This window comes from Pan paniscus, chromosome 12 (genome assembly GCF_029289425.2).
Source record: "Pan paniscus chromosome 12, NHGRI_mPanPan1-v2.0_pri, whole genome shotgun sequence".
NCBI lineage: Eukaryota > Metazoa > Chordata > Mammalia > Primates > Hominidae > Pan > Pan paniscus.
Genome location: NC_073261.2, coordinates 101,281,812 through 101,298,857, shown reverse-complemented (window position 1 = coordinate 101,298,857; position 17,046 = coordinate 101,281,812). Strand labels below are relative to the sequence as shown.

The window sequence follows — 17,046 nt, the reverse complement described above, 5'->3', positions numbered from 1 at the left end:
CTGAGAGCCCAGGCGACCCTCCCCTTGGGCAGATGCTTGCTTTGAGGAAGTGTGGAGAGTGGAAACAGCCTGGTGGGCTGGGATGTTGGAACAGCACCTCAGCCCTTCTCCCTGGCAAGTTGTGTAATCTTAATGAACCTCAATTTTCCCATCTGTAAAATAGGCGTAAGTACCTGAGGCCTTTGCATGAGAATTATATGAAGTAATTCATGTAAAGGACTCAAGCCGGGGCTCACAGGAAGTTCAGTCATGTTTGCAGCTGCAGGAGCAAATTCCTCAGACATAGTGGACACTCAATAACAAAGATGGCTGGGCGCAGTGGCTCACGCCTGGAATCTCAGCACTTTGGGAGACCAAGGCAGGCAGATTACTTGAGCCCAGGAGTCAGAGACCAGCCTGTGCAACATAGTGGGACCCTGTCTCTACAAAAAATACAAAAATCAGCTGGGTGGGCTCTCATGTACCTGTAGTCCCAGCTACTTAGGAAGCTGAAGTGGGAGGATCACCTGAGCCCGGGAGGTCGAGGCTGTGGTAAGCCCTGATCGTACCACTGCACTCCAGCCTGGGCGACAGAGAGAGACCCTGTCTCAAAAAAAAAAAAAAAAAAAAAAAAGAACAACAACAAAATCAAACAAAAAACAAATGCTGCTTCCCTTCTCCTTGCCCTTGGACACTGTGGACGTAACCTAGGTGTTTCGGCAGCTGAGTTGGGACTAACTTAAGAGGTCCCAGACATTGTCAAAAACTCCCTAAACCATGGTCTGCCCAGTAAAAGAGGCTTCTAAGACAGTGAGAGCCCCTGTTCTGGAGATCTCTGCAGGTGCGATTACCGATTCACTCAACAAACAGATAGTGAGCTTCTAGGGGTACAATGGAAGACAACATAGTCAGTTTCTGCCCTCTTGGATTTCCGTTCTAGTGAGGGAGACACAATAAGTAAACAAAATGATTAGCAATTGTGATAAAAGCCACAAAAGACACAAAGAGCTGCAACAGAAAACTGAAGTGAAGGGGTTCAAATGTGAGGCAGGGATGGGCCTCTCTTGGGAACTTGGACCAGCACAAGGGTCTGGGACACCATAGCTGAGGTTACCCCAAGCCCAACCTTCCTGTGCCACTGCCTGGTTCTCCTGGAAGCCCCTAGACCGGGCACCAGAGCAATGCAGTGGACCCACTGGGCCAAGCCCCTGGTTGGTCAGAGCCTCCAGAGAAAACAGGTGGCCCTTCGCTCCTTTACTCTGTCCCAAGCCCTTCCCCATTCTCTACTTCATCGAATCCTCAGCACAACCTGTGAGGCAGACAGGGCCCAATTCTTTCTCTCCCGTCTAAGCAGAGCGTAGGACTGGTGAAGAGAGTCACTCGAGGTCACACAGCCAGTGGGGAAAGTGACTTGGCCCTGGCCTCCAGCTCCTGCCTGTGCTTCCCCTCCCCTCTGCAGAGCCAGCCCCCTGGGGTGGTGGGTGGAGAAGGACCCAGGGCTAAGGCAGGGGAAGGCTGAGGGGCCGCATATCCAAACCCTGAAGGAGAGAGTGAGGAGCTACCACTCCCCGGGGGACCAGCCCGAGGCCTGTGAGAGGTGGACTGGGAGCAGGTAACCTGCAGTGGACAGACAGGTTTTGAAATGTGGGTGTTGCCACTGTGCACCTGTGACCATGAGTAGAGTATGTGTCCCATCTGTAAAATGAGACAATATTACCAGGCACAAGGGTTGTGAAGTTAATACAGAACCATTTCTGGTACATGCTGAGCACTCAGTGCACAGTAGTTGTAACAATGATTATAACTACCACATACAATTATGTATGAGACCTGGTCTGGGCCCTGGGGATGCTGGAGAAACAAAGAAGAGTCTGCCCTTGCAGAACTTTTATCTTAGTGCGGAAGACAGACAACAAATAGTAAGCAAAATCATAAGTAAGGATGTCAGAGACTGACAGTTCTGAAGATAGTACATAAAATAAAAAGGAGTGGGTATAAGGCTACTTGAGGGCTGGGCACGGTGGCTCAGGCCTGTAATGCTAGCACTTTGGGAGGCCAAGGCGGGAGGATTGCTTGAGCCCAAGAGTTCAAGACCAGCCTGGGCAACACAGGAAGACCTCTACCCCTGTCTCTACAAAAAAAAAAATTTTAATTAGCCAGGAGGTCAAGGCTGCAGTGAGCTCTGATTACACCACTGCAATCCATCCTGAGTGACAGAGCAAGACTGTCTCAGGAAAAAAAAAAAAAAAAAAAAGACTACTTGAGCTAGAGCAGTCAAGGAGGATTTCTCTGAGCTGAGACCTGAATGATGGGAAGCAGGCAGAGGAGGGAGATGAGAGCTTTCCAGGCAGAGCCTGGAGCACGTGCAAAGGACCTGTGATGGTGGAGAGCTTGACGTGGTCATGAGGAAGAAGGCCAGGCTGCTGAAGTGTTGCTTGAGGAAGGTGGGGCTTTGCAGGCCAGGGTAGGAGAGTTTATTCTCACTGCCATAGCAACAAGATGGTTTTTTTTTTTTTTTAAAAAAAAGGGTTTTTTGTTTTGTTTTGTTTTGCGACAGGGTCTTGCTTTGTAGCCCAGGCTGGAGTGCATCAGCACAATTTTGGCTCACTGCAGGCTTGACTTCCTAGGCACAGATGATTCTCCCACCTCAGCCTCCCAAGTAGCTGTGATTACAGGCATGTGCCACCATGCCCGGCTAATTTTTGTATTTTTTGTAGAGACGAGGTTTCGACATGTTGCCCAGGCTGGTCTCGAACTCCTAACCTCAAGAAATTCACCTGCCTTGGCCCCCCAAAGTGCTGGGATTACAGGCGTGAGCCACCTTGTCCAGACTAAAAAAGGGTTTGATTTTATCCATTTATGCCTAGTATTCCATTATTGGAAAGCTAGGCATGTGGGAGTTATTTATATCCTACTGCTCAAGATCATCACCAAGGTTGGATTGCAAAAATTCAAAAAATTGCAACCTCAGGCATGAATGGGTTAACGAGATTATTCTGTGTGTCGAAAGGGCTGGAAGGGACAGGAACAGAAGCAGAGAGACCTGTTGTGGTATGAAGGGGACAGAGATCAGCTAGAGGACAGATGATGGGGACTTGGGCTACAGCTGCAGCAGGGACAAGGTGAAAATGGCCGAGTTGGGGATATATTGAAAGGTGAGTGCTGTCAGAATAAGCTGGTGGTGGCCGGGTGTGGTGGCTAATGCCTGTAATCCCAGCACTTTGGGAGGCTGAGGCGGGCGGACTACTTGAGGTCAGGAGTTCAAGACCAGCCTGGCAAACATGGAGAAATCCCCGTCTCTACTAAAAATACAAATATTAGCCAGGTACGGTGGTGCACTCTTGTAATCCCAGCTACTTGGGAGGCTGAGGCATGAGAATCACTTGAACCCGGGAGGTGGAGGTTGCAGTGAGCTGAGATCGCGTCACTGCACTCTAGTCTGGGTGACAGAGCAAGACTCAGTCTCAAAAGAAAAAAAAAAAAAAAAGAACAAGCTGGTGGACTGGCTGTGGTATGGGACAGAAAGAGGATCAAGGCAGAGTTCGGCACCAGCTAAGCACCAGTTATTTTAAGATCAGAAGATTGGGAGCAGGTTGGGAGGAGACCAAAGATTCTGTTTTTGACAGGTCACATCTGAGATGCCTGTTGAACACCCAGGTGGAGAGGCCCAGCTGAAATTTGGTTATAGGAACCTGGGCCTCCAGAAGTCAGGGAGTGGAAACAGATCCCGGAGCCCTGGGCCCTCCACTGTCTAGAGAAGAGGAAAGGGAAAGGTAGGAAGCCTAGGGAAAAAGGGGTTTCAGGGAGGCGGGAAGTCTCCTGGGTTGTAGTTGCTGAGGGCTCATGTAAGAGTGGAGGGTCCCAGGCCCCTGGAATGGATGGAGGAGAGGCCGGAGGTGAAGACAGCACAGTCGTCAAATACAGAGGGGGCTTTCAATCTTTGCTGTTAAGTGGAGCAGAGAAATAGAGCGGGGCTGGCCGGGCGCGGTGGCTCACGCCTGTAATCCCAGCACTTTGGGAGGCTGAGGCAGGCGGATCACAAGGTCAGGAGATTGAGACCATCCTGGCTAACGCAGTGAAACCCCGTCTCTACTAAAAAAATAGAAAAAATTAGCCGGGCGTGGTGGCGGGTGCCTGTAGTCCCAGCTACTCTGGAGGCTGAGGCAGGAGAATGGCGTGAACCCGGGAGGCGGAGCTTGCAGTGAGCCGAGATCGCGCCACTGCACTCCAGCCTGGGTGACAGAGCGAGACTCCGTCTCAAAAAAAAAAAAAAAAAAAAAAAGAAATAGAGCGGGGCTTCAGGGGGTGGTAAAAGGCAGTGTGTGTGTCTGTGTGTGTGTGTGTGTGTGTGTATGTGTGTATGTGCATAAAACAGATGGGTGCCATGAGGCGTGTTTGTGTGCTCTGGGAGAAACAGTGAAACTGATGATGCCAAACAGAGCCACGTCCGAGAAGCATGGTGGGATTCAGAGCTGCACGGGGAGGCTGCAGAGAGGCTAGAGAGACAGGAAGGTAGGGGTGGGTTATGGGGGGAAGGACAAGGGAGATAACAAAGTTCTCACACTGGGCCAAGCAGTGACCAATAAGGGTTGCCTATTGCTGTCACCTCAGCTGATGCAGGGCTGGGCAAGAGATGGCCATTCAGTGGGGTGTGGGAGGAATATTTTATCCACCTCTGTGTTTAGGTGCAGTGGGGCCTTGTGATTCCATCAGGACCAAAGCTTCCCTGGAGGCTCCAAATTCCTTTTCATGATCCAAGAAACACCCTGACTTTGGCTAACACCCTTGGTTCTGAGGGCAGGGCTCCTTGCAGTCTATCGCCTCCCAGCACATGGCAACTTAACTCCCCACACCCACTGCTGGGGGTGGAGACACCAGAGGCCACATGCAGGAAGAGAGAAGACAAAACCCAAGTTGCCAAGGAGAAGACCCAGGCCCAAGGTCACACAGGATGCAAATCGGGGGTTCCAAATACCATGGACTTTCCTTTTTTTTGAGATGGAGTCTCACTCTGTTGCCCAGGCTGGAGTACAGTGTCTCCATCTTGGCTCACTGCAACCTCCACCTCCCGGGTTCAAGCAATTCTCCCACCTCAGCCTCCCAAGTAGCTGGGTCTATAGGCATTTGCCACCATGCCTGGTTAATTTTTGTTGTTGTTGTTGTTGTTGTTTAAGATGGAGTCTCACTCTGTTGCCCAGGCTGGAGTGCAGTGGCACTATCTCTGCTCACTGCAACCTCCGCCTCCCGGGTTCAAGCAATTCTCCTGCCTCAGCCTCCCAGGTAGCTGGGATTACTGGCGCCTGCCACCACGCCTGGATGAGTTTTGTATTTTTAGTAGAGATGGGGCTTCACCGTGTTGGCCAGGCTGGTCTCGAACCCCTGACCTCAGGTGATCCACCCGCCTCGGCCTCCCAAACTACTGGGATCACAGGCGTGAGCCACCGTGCCCGGCCTTGATAGACTTTCTTCTAACCAGGACACAGTTCAGGGCAACTGGGGCTTAGGGATGAAAAATTAGGCGCTGGCCGAGTTGATCCCTGAGGTTTGAATCTATCTCTGAACATTTCTGTGTCAGTTGTCCATCCCTTGGAGGCCTAGGCCTCCACCCATAGTCCCCAAAGCAACAGATTCGTTACTCCTATAACTGCACCGCCTCATAGGGTCACAGGTGAAATGAGGAAACTGCTGCTGAGGGACTCAACCCTTTTAAAGTGTATTAGAGGCCGGGCGCGGTGGCTCACGCCTGTAATCCCAGCACTTTGGGAGGCCGGTGGATCACCTGAAGTCAGGAATTCGAGATCAGCATGACCAACATGAGAAACCCCATCTCTACTAAAAATACAAAATTAGCCAGGCGTGGTGGTGTACGCCTATAATCCCAGCTACTCGGGAGGCTGAGGCAGGAGAATCACTTCAACCTGGGAGGTGGAGGTTGTGGTGAGCTGAGATCGCACTGTTGCACTCCAGCTTGGACAACAAGAGCAAAACTCTGTCTCAAAAAAAAAAAAAAAAAAAATGTGTATTAGAGCCAAGGAGAAAGGGAGCTTTGGGAGTAACTCTAGAAGACAGTCCCAGGGGTCCCCTGTCCCCCTTGGATGTGACTTTGTGCCCCCACCTGCAACTAAACTTGTTGTTGGCCTCATAGCAGCCATGTGCCCACACCCACGCCCCTCGGAATTACATCCACTCCCCATGCTGGCAGCTCTGGCCCTACTATATGCACACTTGGCCTCTTCACCAGCCAGCTCCCAGGCAGCCTCTTGTCTCCCTCTCTCCTCCATTCCACTTGAGACCCACTGTGCTGACCCGGCAAGCCTGGGCCCGGTGCGCAGCATCTCCACCACACCCAGGCAGACACAGGGCTGGAGCTACCCACTGAGGCGGTCTCAGGGGCTGCGGACCTGTCACTTCACAACTACCTTGACTCAGCCCAGCCCTGACCCTTCTCCTGTCTCTCCTTACCCCTCTGCCACCAAATGACGCCTTGCTTAAACTCAGGACTGTCACAGGATCATTATTATTATTATTATTAATTTTTTTGAGACAGAGTTTTTCTCTGTGGTCCAGGCTGGAGTGCAGTGGCGCCATCTTGGTTCACTGCAAACTCCCCCTCCCAGGTTCAAGTGATTCTCTGCCTAAGCCTCCCAAATAGCTGGGATTACAGGCACACACCACCACGCCCAGCTAATTTTTTGTAATTTTAGTAGAGACGGGGTTTTGCCATGTTGCCCAGGCTGGTCTCAAACTCCTGAGCTCAGGCAATCTGCTTGCCTCGGCCTCCCAAAGTGCTGGGATTACAGGTGTGAGCCACTGCACTAGGCCTGTCACAGAATGGTATTTATTAACCAAATGGCTCCAGTAACTCCCTCTGTCCCGTAAGTTCTTGCCAGACCTCCCACTCCCAGCTCTGATGACACTGGGACAATCAGGCATGGCTTCCAGAGCTAAAGGGCACCAATGCCCACCTCTCCCAGCCCTCCCATCTCTCTTTGGAGCTAAGTCTTGAAGATTCAGTCCGAGTTCCATCTCCTACCAGGATTCCTCCAGATAAGCTAATTTTCAAAATTCAGTGGCCAGATGAAATTGCTTATACCTCTTGCTTCTTGCTAATTTCTAGACTCTCAAAAAAAAAAAAAAAAAAATCTTGGGTCTTGACTTCCCCACTGAGATGAACACATTTCTGAATTGGTCAAACTAAGAACCAGGTTTGCTTCTTTCTGAACTGACAGCCTGAGAGCTGAAGAACCAGGCAAGTGTGTGAGGAGCCAACCAAAATGTGCAGCTACTTTGCTCCAATAAGTTTTATTTCTGGGAACCCATTTTAAGGAAAAAATACAAAATATGGGCAGAAAAAAGCCAAAACATAAAGATGTTTACAGAAGCTCTATTTGTAGCTAAAATAAAAAAATAGAAACAAATATCCAACAAGAAAGTGCCACGAAGACATTTAAAAAAAAAATTCCAGCCAGGCGCAGTGGCTCACGCCTGTAATCCTAGCACTTTGGGAGGCCGAGGCAGGTGGATCATGAGGTCAGGAGATCGAGACCATCCTGGCTAACACGGTGAAACCCCGTCTCTACTAAAAATACAAAAAAAATTAGCCGGGCGTGGTGGCGGGCGCCTGTAGTCCCAGCCACTCGGGAGGCTGAGGCAGGAGAATGGCATGAACCCAGGAGGTGGAGCTTGCAGTGAGCTGAGATTGTGCCACTGCACTCCAGCCTGGGCGACAGAGCGAGACTCTGTCTCAAGGAAAAAAAAAAAAAAAAAATTCCACTACTAAAGAACTCATCCATGTAACCAAACCACCTGTACCCCAAAAACTATTGAAATAAAAATAATTCTACATCAACACTGAAAAATACTAAGAAAAAGTACAAGTTAAATGTATAGTTACAACTTTGTGAAAAAAGAAAGATGTGCCCATGAGGAAAAAACCTGTTAGTTTAGTAGGGTTGTCCCCTTTTCCTCAAACGTTCCCCTTATAATTTCTTTCAATACTTCCAGTGAAGTGGTACAGTCCTAAACCTCCCTGAAACCTAATGTAAGAGAGAAACCTTGAGTAACCCTTCCTCTTTTATTTTTTATTTTGAGACAGAGTCTCACTCTGTCACCCAGGCTGCAGTGCAGTGGCACAATCTTAGCTCACTGCAATCTCCACCTCCCGGTTTCAAGCAATTCTCCTGCCGCAGCCTCCGGAGTAGCTGGGATTACAGGTGCCCACCACCACGCCTGGATAATTTTTGTATTTTTAGTAGAGAGAGGGTTTCACCATGTTGGCCAGGCTGGTCTCGAACTCCTGACCTCAAGTGATCCACCTCCCTCGGCCTCCCAGTGTGCTGGCATTACAGGCGTGAGCCACCATGCCCAGCCAAGAAACCCTTCTTTAAGAGAAGCAAGCACTGGCTAGACCTGCTAGGCACTTAGAAGATGAAACTGAAACACAGATGCTTGAGGTCTTAGAGTTGAGATATGGTATGAATCATCCCAGTTCTTGCATTTATTCAGATGGTCACATTTATTTATTAATTTATTTGATACAGTCTCGCTCTGTATCCAGCCCACACTGGAGTGCAGTGGCGCAATGAGAGCTCACTGCAACCTCCACCTCCCAGGTTCAAGCAATTCTCCTACCTCAACTTCCCAAGTAGCTGGGATTACAAGCGTGCACCACCACACCCGGCTAATCTTTGTATTTTTAGTAGAGATGCGGTTTCAGCATGTTGGCCAGGCTGATCTTGAACCCCCAACCTCAGGTGATCCATCCACCTCAGCCTCCCAAAGTGCTGGGAATACAGGCATGAGCCACTGCGCCCAGCCAGATGGTCACTTTAGATAGGTGGGGACAGAGAACTAGTGATTATTGAGTCATGCAGACAAAGGGAACACTGGGTGAAGGGCTCTGCAGACCATGAGGCACTGTCCACTTGCAAGACAGCTCTGGGGAGGGCCATACAGTGAGAGGAACTCAGACTTGGGGTCTGAAGGGAAAACTGGGGGTATCCCTGAGTGGCTGTCACTGCACTCAAGGTGGCCCTTGCATTGTTGGCTGGAGCAGGGAAAGGGACCTCCCTCCCCTTATGCTGAGCTGACACTGGCTTCCCCCACACCATTCCACCTGCCTGTGGAACACCTGGAAAGAGCCCGGCCCTTTGGGCTCGCTCTGTCCGTGTTTACAAACATTGGCCTACCAATTCCTGCTTTTTCTAGGACAAATGCCCCGATTTGTTCCGGGGCCCCTTGACATTCCCGACCATCTACCACTCTGGATGCTCGCTTGTTGCCAAAACCCTGTTTAGAGTTTGAGTACCCAGCTTCAAAAATCCTCCTCGCGCCGTGTCTGACCAAGGCATTGGCATAAGGCGCGCTCCTCTCCCTGCTCTGGTGTGAAAACTTCTGTTGCTCAGCCCGGAGCTGAATTTGCTTTCCCAGCAACCCTGTCTCACCATAACTTATTTTTCAGCTTCCAGTCAACCAAACTCTTTCCTGCACCCAGGGGACAGCTCCCATTTACTAATTTGATGCTCACACAGGTGACGTTTTTTAGGGAGGCCCTACATCATCTGGGCCCGACGCTAGCACGTCCCCGCTTAGGTACTTGAGCCCCCTGGAGGAGGCTGTGAACAGTCATGGCAGGGAAAGGAGACGCAAGACAAAAGGACATTATTACGGTGCTTTTCCATTTTTCTTTTTGCACAAAAACAGTCCATTTATTCAAGTGTTCTCCAGCACAAGTACATTAGAAAGGAGCTTTATTATATTCTTCTGGGCACAAAAAAAAATGTGATGAAGGCGGAACTGACAGACTTTCTACATCTGTTGTACGCATTGACCTCTTTAATTATTTCATAAACAGCTATGTCACGAGCATCACTTACACAGAGATACAACAGGACACCAGGCGGGTGGGGCAGGGACCCCTCGGGCCCCCACTCGCCCTTCCCTGAATGTCCTAGAACCAGACTGTGAAATGTACATTATTATTGTCAATAAATAGAGAAGCAACCCTAAAAAAAAAAAAAAAAAAAAAAAAAAAAAAAAAAAAAAAATACAGTGGTGAAAGGATGCTGGAACCAGGAAAAAAAAAAAAAAAAAAAAAAGGAGAAAAGAGGAACTTAAGAGAAAGGAAAGAGGGCTGGGGAGGGAAGAGTCTGGGAAGTCCTGCATTTAGCTGCGTGGAATGTGGAGTAAAAGTGCTCTGCCACCGGGGTCAAAGCGAAATCGTCTGTAACAGTAAATGTTATTACCAAATCAGCTACGGAGTTTATTCTTCAGTATGAATACATGATTTCCCACAAATAAGTAAGCACCCGCTACTTCAATGCCTCAGCTAAAACACATGAAATCGCTCATTTAGTTTTCAAGTACAAAGTTAAAATGCCTTTTTAATAATAATATATCAGAGTAAAATAATAGTCTCTTTTAAACTCCACTACAAGAAAACAAAACAAACAGTCATTGTCCAGACAGCAGACTTAATTTAACAATATATATTTTTAATAAAATGTTTTAGCACCTTGTTGAGTCACCTCCTCCCTCTGCGTATTCTAAGGAATTTCAGCATTTTTGTTGTCTGTTGAATTCTAGGGCTGTGCAACCAAATCGGTCTGTGAAGTGAAATGGGACTAGGGGATGCTTTAGACCGCTGCTCATGTTCTCAGGCACAGGGTTGGAGGCCGCTAGGCTGGGGCTGAGGGAGCCGCCCTCCTCACCCCCCAGTGGAGCTGAGCCAGGGAGCTTTCCAGTTACGGGAGTTTCGGGAGTCCCAGGCCCTCTGGTGGGGGAAGTGAGTAAGTCACCACCAGCAAAGGGATCTTGTGTCCTTGTCCTCCCTGCTCCTTGCTTGTTTCTCCCTCCCCCAAAACTCTGCTGCCTCGGGTCAGAGACAGGTCACCCACCAAAGGCCCACCTTAGCTGGGTCTCGGAAACACAGAGGCAAGGTTCCCCAACTCGATCCTCAAAGACCCTGGCCTGCCTTTACCAAAACGTAAAGATTCCAGAGCTCACACTACAACAGCACAGTCCATCCTCTCACCCCTTCCCTCTCCTCCCGGTCCTCCTGACCCCAGCACAGGGCCTGGTAAGGAGGTGGCTGACACTTTCCTTAATTCTGGCTCAGCAGGGCATGGCCAGAAGGGCCATCCCAGCTCCAGACCATTCCTCCACTACACCTTTTCCACCCCCGGGATTGGGAGCGGGGAGGTTTCAGCTGCTCCCTGGCAAACAGGCAGGACTCCCAGAGGACAACTCCAGGGTCGCTCTCTAGTCTCCAGCACTGGGAGCAGGCAGCATGGAGAATATGCAATGACAAACTCAGATTACTCACCTCCCGGGACCAAAACAGGGGCCTGGCTAGAAACTCGGTTCCCACCAGAATCTTGGCTCTGCCGTGCTCCCGACCAAAGGAAGCAAGCAGCCCTCTTCAGGGCACAGTGCCAGGCAGCACCCCCTCCCTGCCCTGGCCCTAACCCACAGCTTGAGGGGGATCCTAAAAGCAACAGCTCTGAAAGACACTTGGGGCCACTGCAACTCCGCACCAAGCAGAGTAGCAACAGGAATTCAAAACTGCCTCCCAAATGTACTCTATTTATATAAGCAAAACTATGAAATGAATGACTGCAGTTTTCCTATAAGAACATCTCCCAGATGGCTCTGCTGAAATATTCCTTCTACTGCTGGAGAAGGTGGGTGTTCCCATCTAGGCTTCCCCAGAGTCGCCATGGCCTGGTGGCCAATTATCGGGAAGCAAGGGGAGCTGGGCCCTGTGAGACCCCTTTGGTGTCAGCCTTCCTTCCTGCTGGGGTGCCTGTCCCAATCCACACTCCTGCAACGCGCCAAAAATCACACAGGCATCTCTACCAGTCAATCACACCCAGGCCTGTTTCAAAAGCTAACAGGTCCCGGATGCTCTCTTGGAAAGTTTGCTTTCCAATAGGATGTTCAATAGCAAGAAGTCTCTGGGGCCTAGAGAGAAAAGGACAGCAACAGATTCATGTCATCATCTATGGACTGCAGACCCCTGCTAGTGCCCGCCTGCGGCCCCCCAGTCTGCCGGTGCACCAGCGTGTCGCCCCCGTGGGGCGGGGGGTTAGTACCAGCCACCTGCTGGAAACTAGCTTCCTGCTTAGGCAGGAGGCCAAGGACTGTGTCCCCAGCACGAGCACCTGGCTACCTCCCCCAGGCAAGAGCCACGGATCTCTTTGGCATCATGCTCCACCTGGCACCTGCAGGGGAAGCTGTCATCCTCAGCCCCCAGAACCCTTGCTTCTAAGGGGGAGATGGGCCTACTCTTCGGAAAGAAAATTCCACAGGGAATATGCCTGGCAATTTTCCCTAGGCCTTCTTGGTTCCCCCACTCCACTGCCTCTAACCTCTGCCTTATCTACAGCCTGCTGAAGTTCAGCACCCCTTGGAAGGTGACCCAATACCTGTCCCCAGAGGCCCCAGCGTTGAGGTGGATTAAGCATATCTCAGCTTGGCCAAGTTGGCACAATCCCAAAGCCCCACACTCTCCTAAATTCTACTGTGAGACCGAGCACACAGGCTGGGCCGGAAGAAAAGCTGGTGATTGTTAACTCTCGTCCCTGCAAGGTGGGGGGCCATGACCCCTGGGGCATCTGGTCCATTCTAGGGCCTGGTCAAGTGGCTAGATCTGGAGGAACAAGTGCTCTCAAGCTGTCAGCCATAACGGCTCCTCTGTGCCCAGCACTCCCTCCTGGAGCAGGCCGGCCCACAGGAATCCCCCAGGCTTGCCATGCCCTTGGCTACCAAGTCTCTTCCCAAGTCCCAACACCAACCCTTTGGTTGGAGCACCAGGCCCAGTTCCGGTGGAGCTTGGGCCGCTGGGAAAGGCTAACTGTCACTAAGCAGTGGCTTGGGAGAGCCTGAGCGTTAGAAGACTCTGTCCTGACCCTGGGAGCCGGGAAGACCTTAGCATTGGCCAGCGGGGGAGGGAGCACCTTGGACTGCCTGAGGCAGCCCCTCCTCCCCCAGCCCTCCTGGAGTGGCGCTGGTGGACTCCAGGCCCGAAGGACAGAGCCCCGCGGGAGCAAGGAGGAGCTGGGTGAGCACCACAGTTAGCACAGGGACTCCACTGAGGGGGCAGAGGCTCCCTTCCTCGCTGCTCCAGCCCCACAGCAGCCCAGTCACCACCTGTCAAGAGGTGACAGGAAGCAACTGGGCATGATCTTAAACACCAATCTGTCGAGGAGACAGTAGATTGGGGTCCAGGACCAAGCACCCCAAAAAGGGGTGAGACCGGCCACCAGCTGTGTGAATTTACTCCTGAGTAATGAGCAGGGGGTCCAAGCCTTGGTTTGGTTTTGTCACTAATTACTAATTTGGTTTATTCAATAGGTGAGGTTCACTGTCCCATTTTTTTTCCCCAATGGAAGCCCCCTGGCCAAGACAGACCTGGATGTCAATTTGATTTCAGTTGGGGAGAATAGGTAGGGGGAGTTGAGGGCTGACTTGACTGGTGCCTAGAGTTGCAGGTCAGTATCACAGGTTGCTAACAGAAGAATCTTTTGACATCACCAGGGGCAAAAGAGATAGAACACTACCTGCTAGAGGAGAGCACCTGCTAAAAGAAACCTCCTCCTTTTCCTGCCTCAGCACCTAGCAACTTCTGGGATTGACAGTCTACCTGCAATCAGGGCAACAGAGGTAAATAGCTGCACGGGCTGACTCCACAAAGTCCTGAACCCTGGGAGAAGAGTGCTGGGAGCCCCCTGGCGTGTGTGTGTGTGTGAGTGCATTCATTATGCATCAGTACAGAAATATGCTCCTGTGTATGCGTGTGAGATTGACTGATTGGTGTGGGGTTTAGGTCTGCAGTGGGGACCGAGGCTCAGCACACTAAGCCTGCTTCCCCCACTCCCCACCCCATAATATTTCTTAAACATGACCCTATCTATGTATTTATAGAGCGCCTATCACTGTAGGCCCCATCTTTCTAGGGACGTGGACTTGGGGCCATGTGCTTGCCGACACACCTCCCAGCTCTACCAGTCCCAGGAGGTGCCATCCCCCCTCCCATTATAAAATATATATCTCTATATGCCACATATCTACACCCCATCTACCCAGGCAAGCACCTGCCCGTCGGGCCCTCACCCTGGAGCCAACAATGCCATCCCTTCCTACTACTGACGCCAGGCCGCCTGCCTTGTAGGAAGTGGAACAAAGTGTTGAGCACTTGGGGCTCCAGGTGCTGCTGACTCGAGGTAAGAGCACAGCTATCATCAGACCAAGTACTAGAAAAGAAATACACACCACTCCAATCACACACACAAGGAGAGAGACGGCCGGTCCTCCCTCCAGCCCTGACACACCCGACTCAAGAGGAGGGGAAGTAGAAGAGAAGAGTGACAAGCCCAGAAGGCAGACCTTAGGGACTCCCTGGCCGCCCAGCTGTCACCATGCCCAGTGGCCCACCTGGCCCGAGGGGTGGGAGCCAGGGCACCAGAGCCACCGCTAACTCAGAAGCACCCTGCTCCCGCACCTTGGTTTGAAACCTAAAGGGAAGGGTGTTGGGTTTTTGTTTTCTTAAAGAAAATCTTAAAACAAACATAATTATAACCAGAACCATAAGAATAATTATAATAAAAGGTGTCATCAGCCTCCCAGTATAAAACTGCAGCCTTTGGAGATGACCAAAAACATCACATTCCAGGGGCCGGGAGCCGCCTTGTGCACAGAGGGGTGGATGGTGGGGGCCTCATAAAAGAACACACAAAAGGCGACTTAGACAGGAAAGCACCAGTACGTTTTGTATGTTTTTTTATTTGCTCCAGGTGGGGTTTTGACTGTCACTTTCCCACACTCTGGATTAGTTCTGATCCCACCACAAGGAGCCCTCGAATTGGCTAAAGTGAGAAACTGGGCCTGAAGACTCCGTACCCTCTGCCATCTTGCCGAGGGAGTCTCCTTTTAGAAAACAATCAAAGGGTTATTGCATGAGTCTGGATGAATCCCACTCTCAGCTGTCCACGGGCCCGACCACCTCATCTAGCCCCCTTTTTGGCAGGGAGAACCTGGCTCCCAAGTTCTCCTCCTTCACTTCGTTACAAACCAAGGGGAAGAGCCCACCGTGAGAACGCACCATCTGCAAGCTGTCTCCCTTTCTCCATCCTTGGTGAAACCCTTTGCGCAGAAGGCAACGTGGAAGCTGATGTTTTTACTCATCTCGCTGTTTGAAAGCACCATTATGAAGTCGGGTTGTACAGTAGTTAACAGTACCTTTTATATATATATCTCATATCTATCATATATATATAAACTGTAAACAAGAGGTAACAGCGGCTTCTAGAAACTGATTTTCTTCAAGGTTTCCTGTGTGGTAGGCACCTGAAATACTGTAGAAAAATGTCTTGTGTGGTGTTCTCGTCTCCCTGCTGCTAACTGGGTTCTGTTTTGCGTGACCAGGAATGGTGCTGGCACGACAGCTCAGTGGCTGGGAGGGAATGCTGCCGCCTGAGTGTCTCTCTCTTTCCGTCCCCTGCTTGTGCTCCTATCTGATCAGGCTAGAGACAACAAAAAAAAAGATATATAGTAAAAAAAAAAAAAACCCAAAAAAAACCAAAAACCAAAAAAAAAACAACCCAATATATAGATTTCTATAGAATTTCCTTTTTTCCTCTCTCCCACCTTTCCTCTGCAAGGTATTGTTACTATTTTTTGTTACTGATTTTTGCTGCAATAACCTTCTTGTTTCAGTCACAGCAAGAAACAAAACCCAAACAAACAGAAAACCCCTCTGAAAAGAGTAGAAAATAAAAGGTCTGACCGAAAAAAAAGGGAAGGGGGAGGAAGGGAAGGGAGCTTGGTTTTGTTTTTAAATAGGACTGAAGAATAACATTGAAAAATCAGGAGATGATGTCCAACCCTTTTCGCAAGGCAAAGCCCTCCGGTATTCCTTTTTCTCTTCTGGGTGCTCATACTTCTCTCCATCCTCATGTTCTTGGTGTTTTATTATGTTTTGTGTTTTTTGTTTGTTTGTTTAACTTTGTGTCGCTACCTCAGTTTGCCCCCAATGTCCCTTACACACACGCAAAATACTCCTTCAGCGGAGCGAAGAGGTGGCGGATGACTGGCACGCTCCATGACCGGCCCAGCAGTCTCTGCCTCGCCAAGCGGCTCATGTTGGAGACGTCAGTATAGTGGACTGGGAAACCAAATACCCTGGGGGAGAAAAGGCAGAGAGGGCAGGGTGAGTGCTGGCCAGACCAGGCTGCCCGGAAGCCGTCTAACCACACAGCAGGACCCGGAGGACCAGCAGCCACCCGAAGTGCAGGGACAGGGGCACTCACACCCACCAACTCCTCTGATGCCTGCTTAGTTCTGCCGAATCTTCTGTCCTTTATAAACAACCCGGCACTCAGATCACCAACCATGTGCCAGGCACTGTGCTGGTTTCTGTGACCTTAAAGGTAGTAAGGTCATCACTGCCTAGAGTTTCACAACCCAGCAGAAATAAGAGTAATTTTGAACAATCCCTCAGAAATACCTCCAGGACACACTCTCTAGTTCTCCTCTCCTGCAGGGTTAGCTCGGCAACGTACACCTGGAGTCTGCATGTAACGAACACATAGCCCTAGCATCCTCCCCACCAAGAGCAGGGAAGGCGAAAAAGGAGCCGAACTCCTGCCTGACTTCAGAAGCTGAAGGATTTCCTGTTTGCTCTGGTTGTTTGTGTAAATGGTCTCTTTGTCTGGCTAAATCCTAGTTACACTCAGAGAACAAGAAGGTCATCCAGCCCCGAAAGTCCCATTTGCATCAAATCAGGGTGTTGAGGCTGCGAGGTCTGCCTGGCCCTATGCTGGCTTGGTTTACAAAAGACCTATAAAATTGGCACCACAAGTTAAGGTCCTGTCACTGCAGTGGTTCCCTGGGGGATCAGCAGGGTCTCTGGGAGACAAGGCAGCAGGGGATTTCCTAGACTCCTCTTTTTTTTTTTTTCCCTTTGAGATGGAATCTCTCTGTTGCCCAGGCTGGAGCACAGTGGCGCAATCTCAGCTCACTGCAACCTCCACCTCCCAGGTTCAAGCGATTCTCCTGTCTCAGCCTCCT

At 50.4% G+C, this 17,046-nt stretch overlaps 1 protein-coding gene across 10 annotated transcripts in view; it reads right to left on the bottom strand.

Moving 5' to 3' along the window:
- Positions 1-9,651: 9,651 nt before the first annotated feature.
- Positions 9,652-17,046, bottom strand: part of DNMT3A (DNA methyltransferase 3 alpha) — a 115,543-nt gene continuing 108,148 nt past the window's right edge. For all 10 annotated transcript variants that reach the window (XM_034952744.3, XM_034952743.3, XM_034952742.3 and 7 more), the window contains one exon: positions 9,652-16,158. In XM_034952744.3, the coding sequence (XP_034808635.1) occupies positions 16,017-16,158 (142 nt within the window). In that variant the 3' untranslated portion in view covers positions 9,652-16,016. The remainder of the gene's footprint in view (positions 16,159-17,046) is intronic.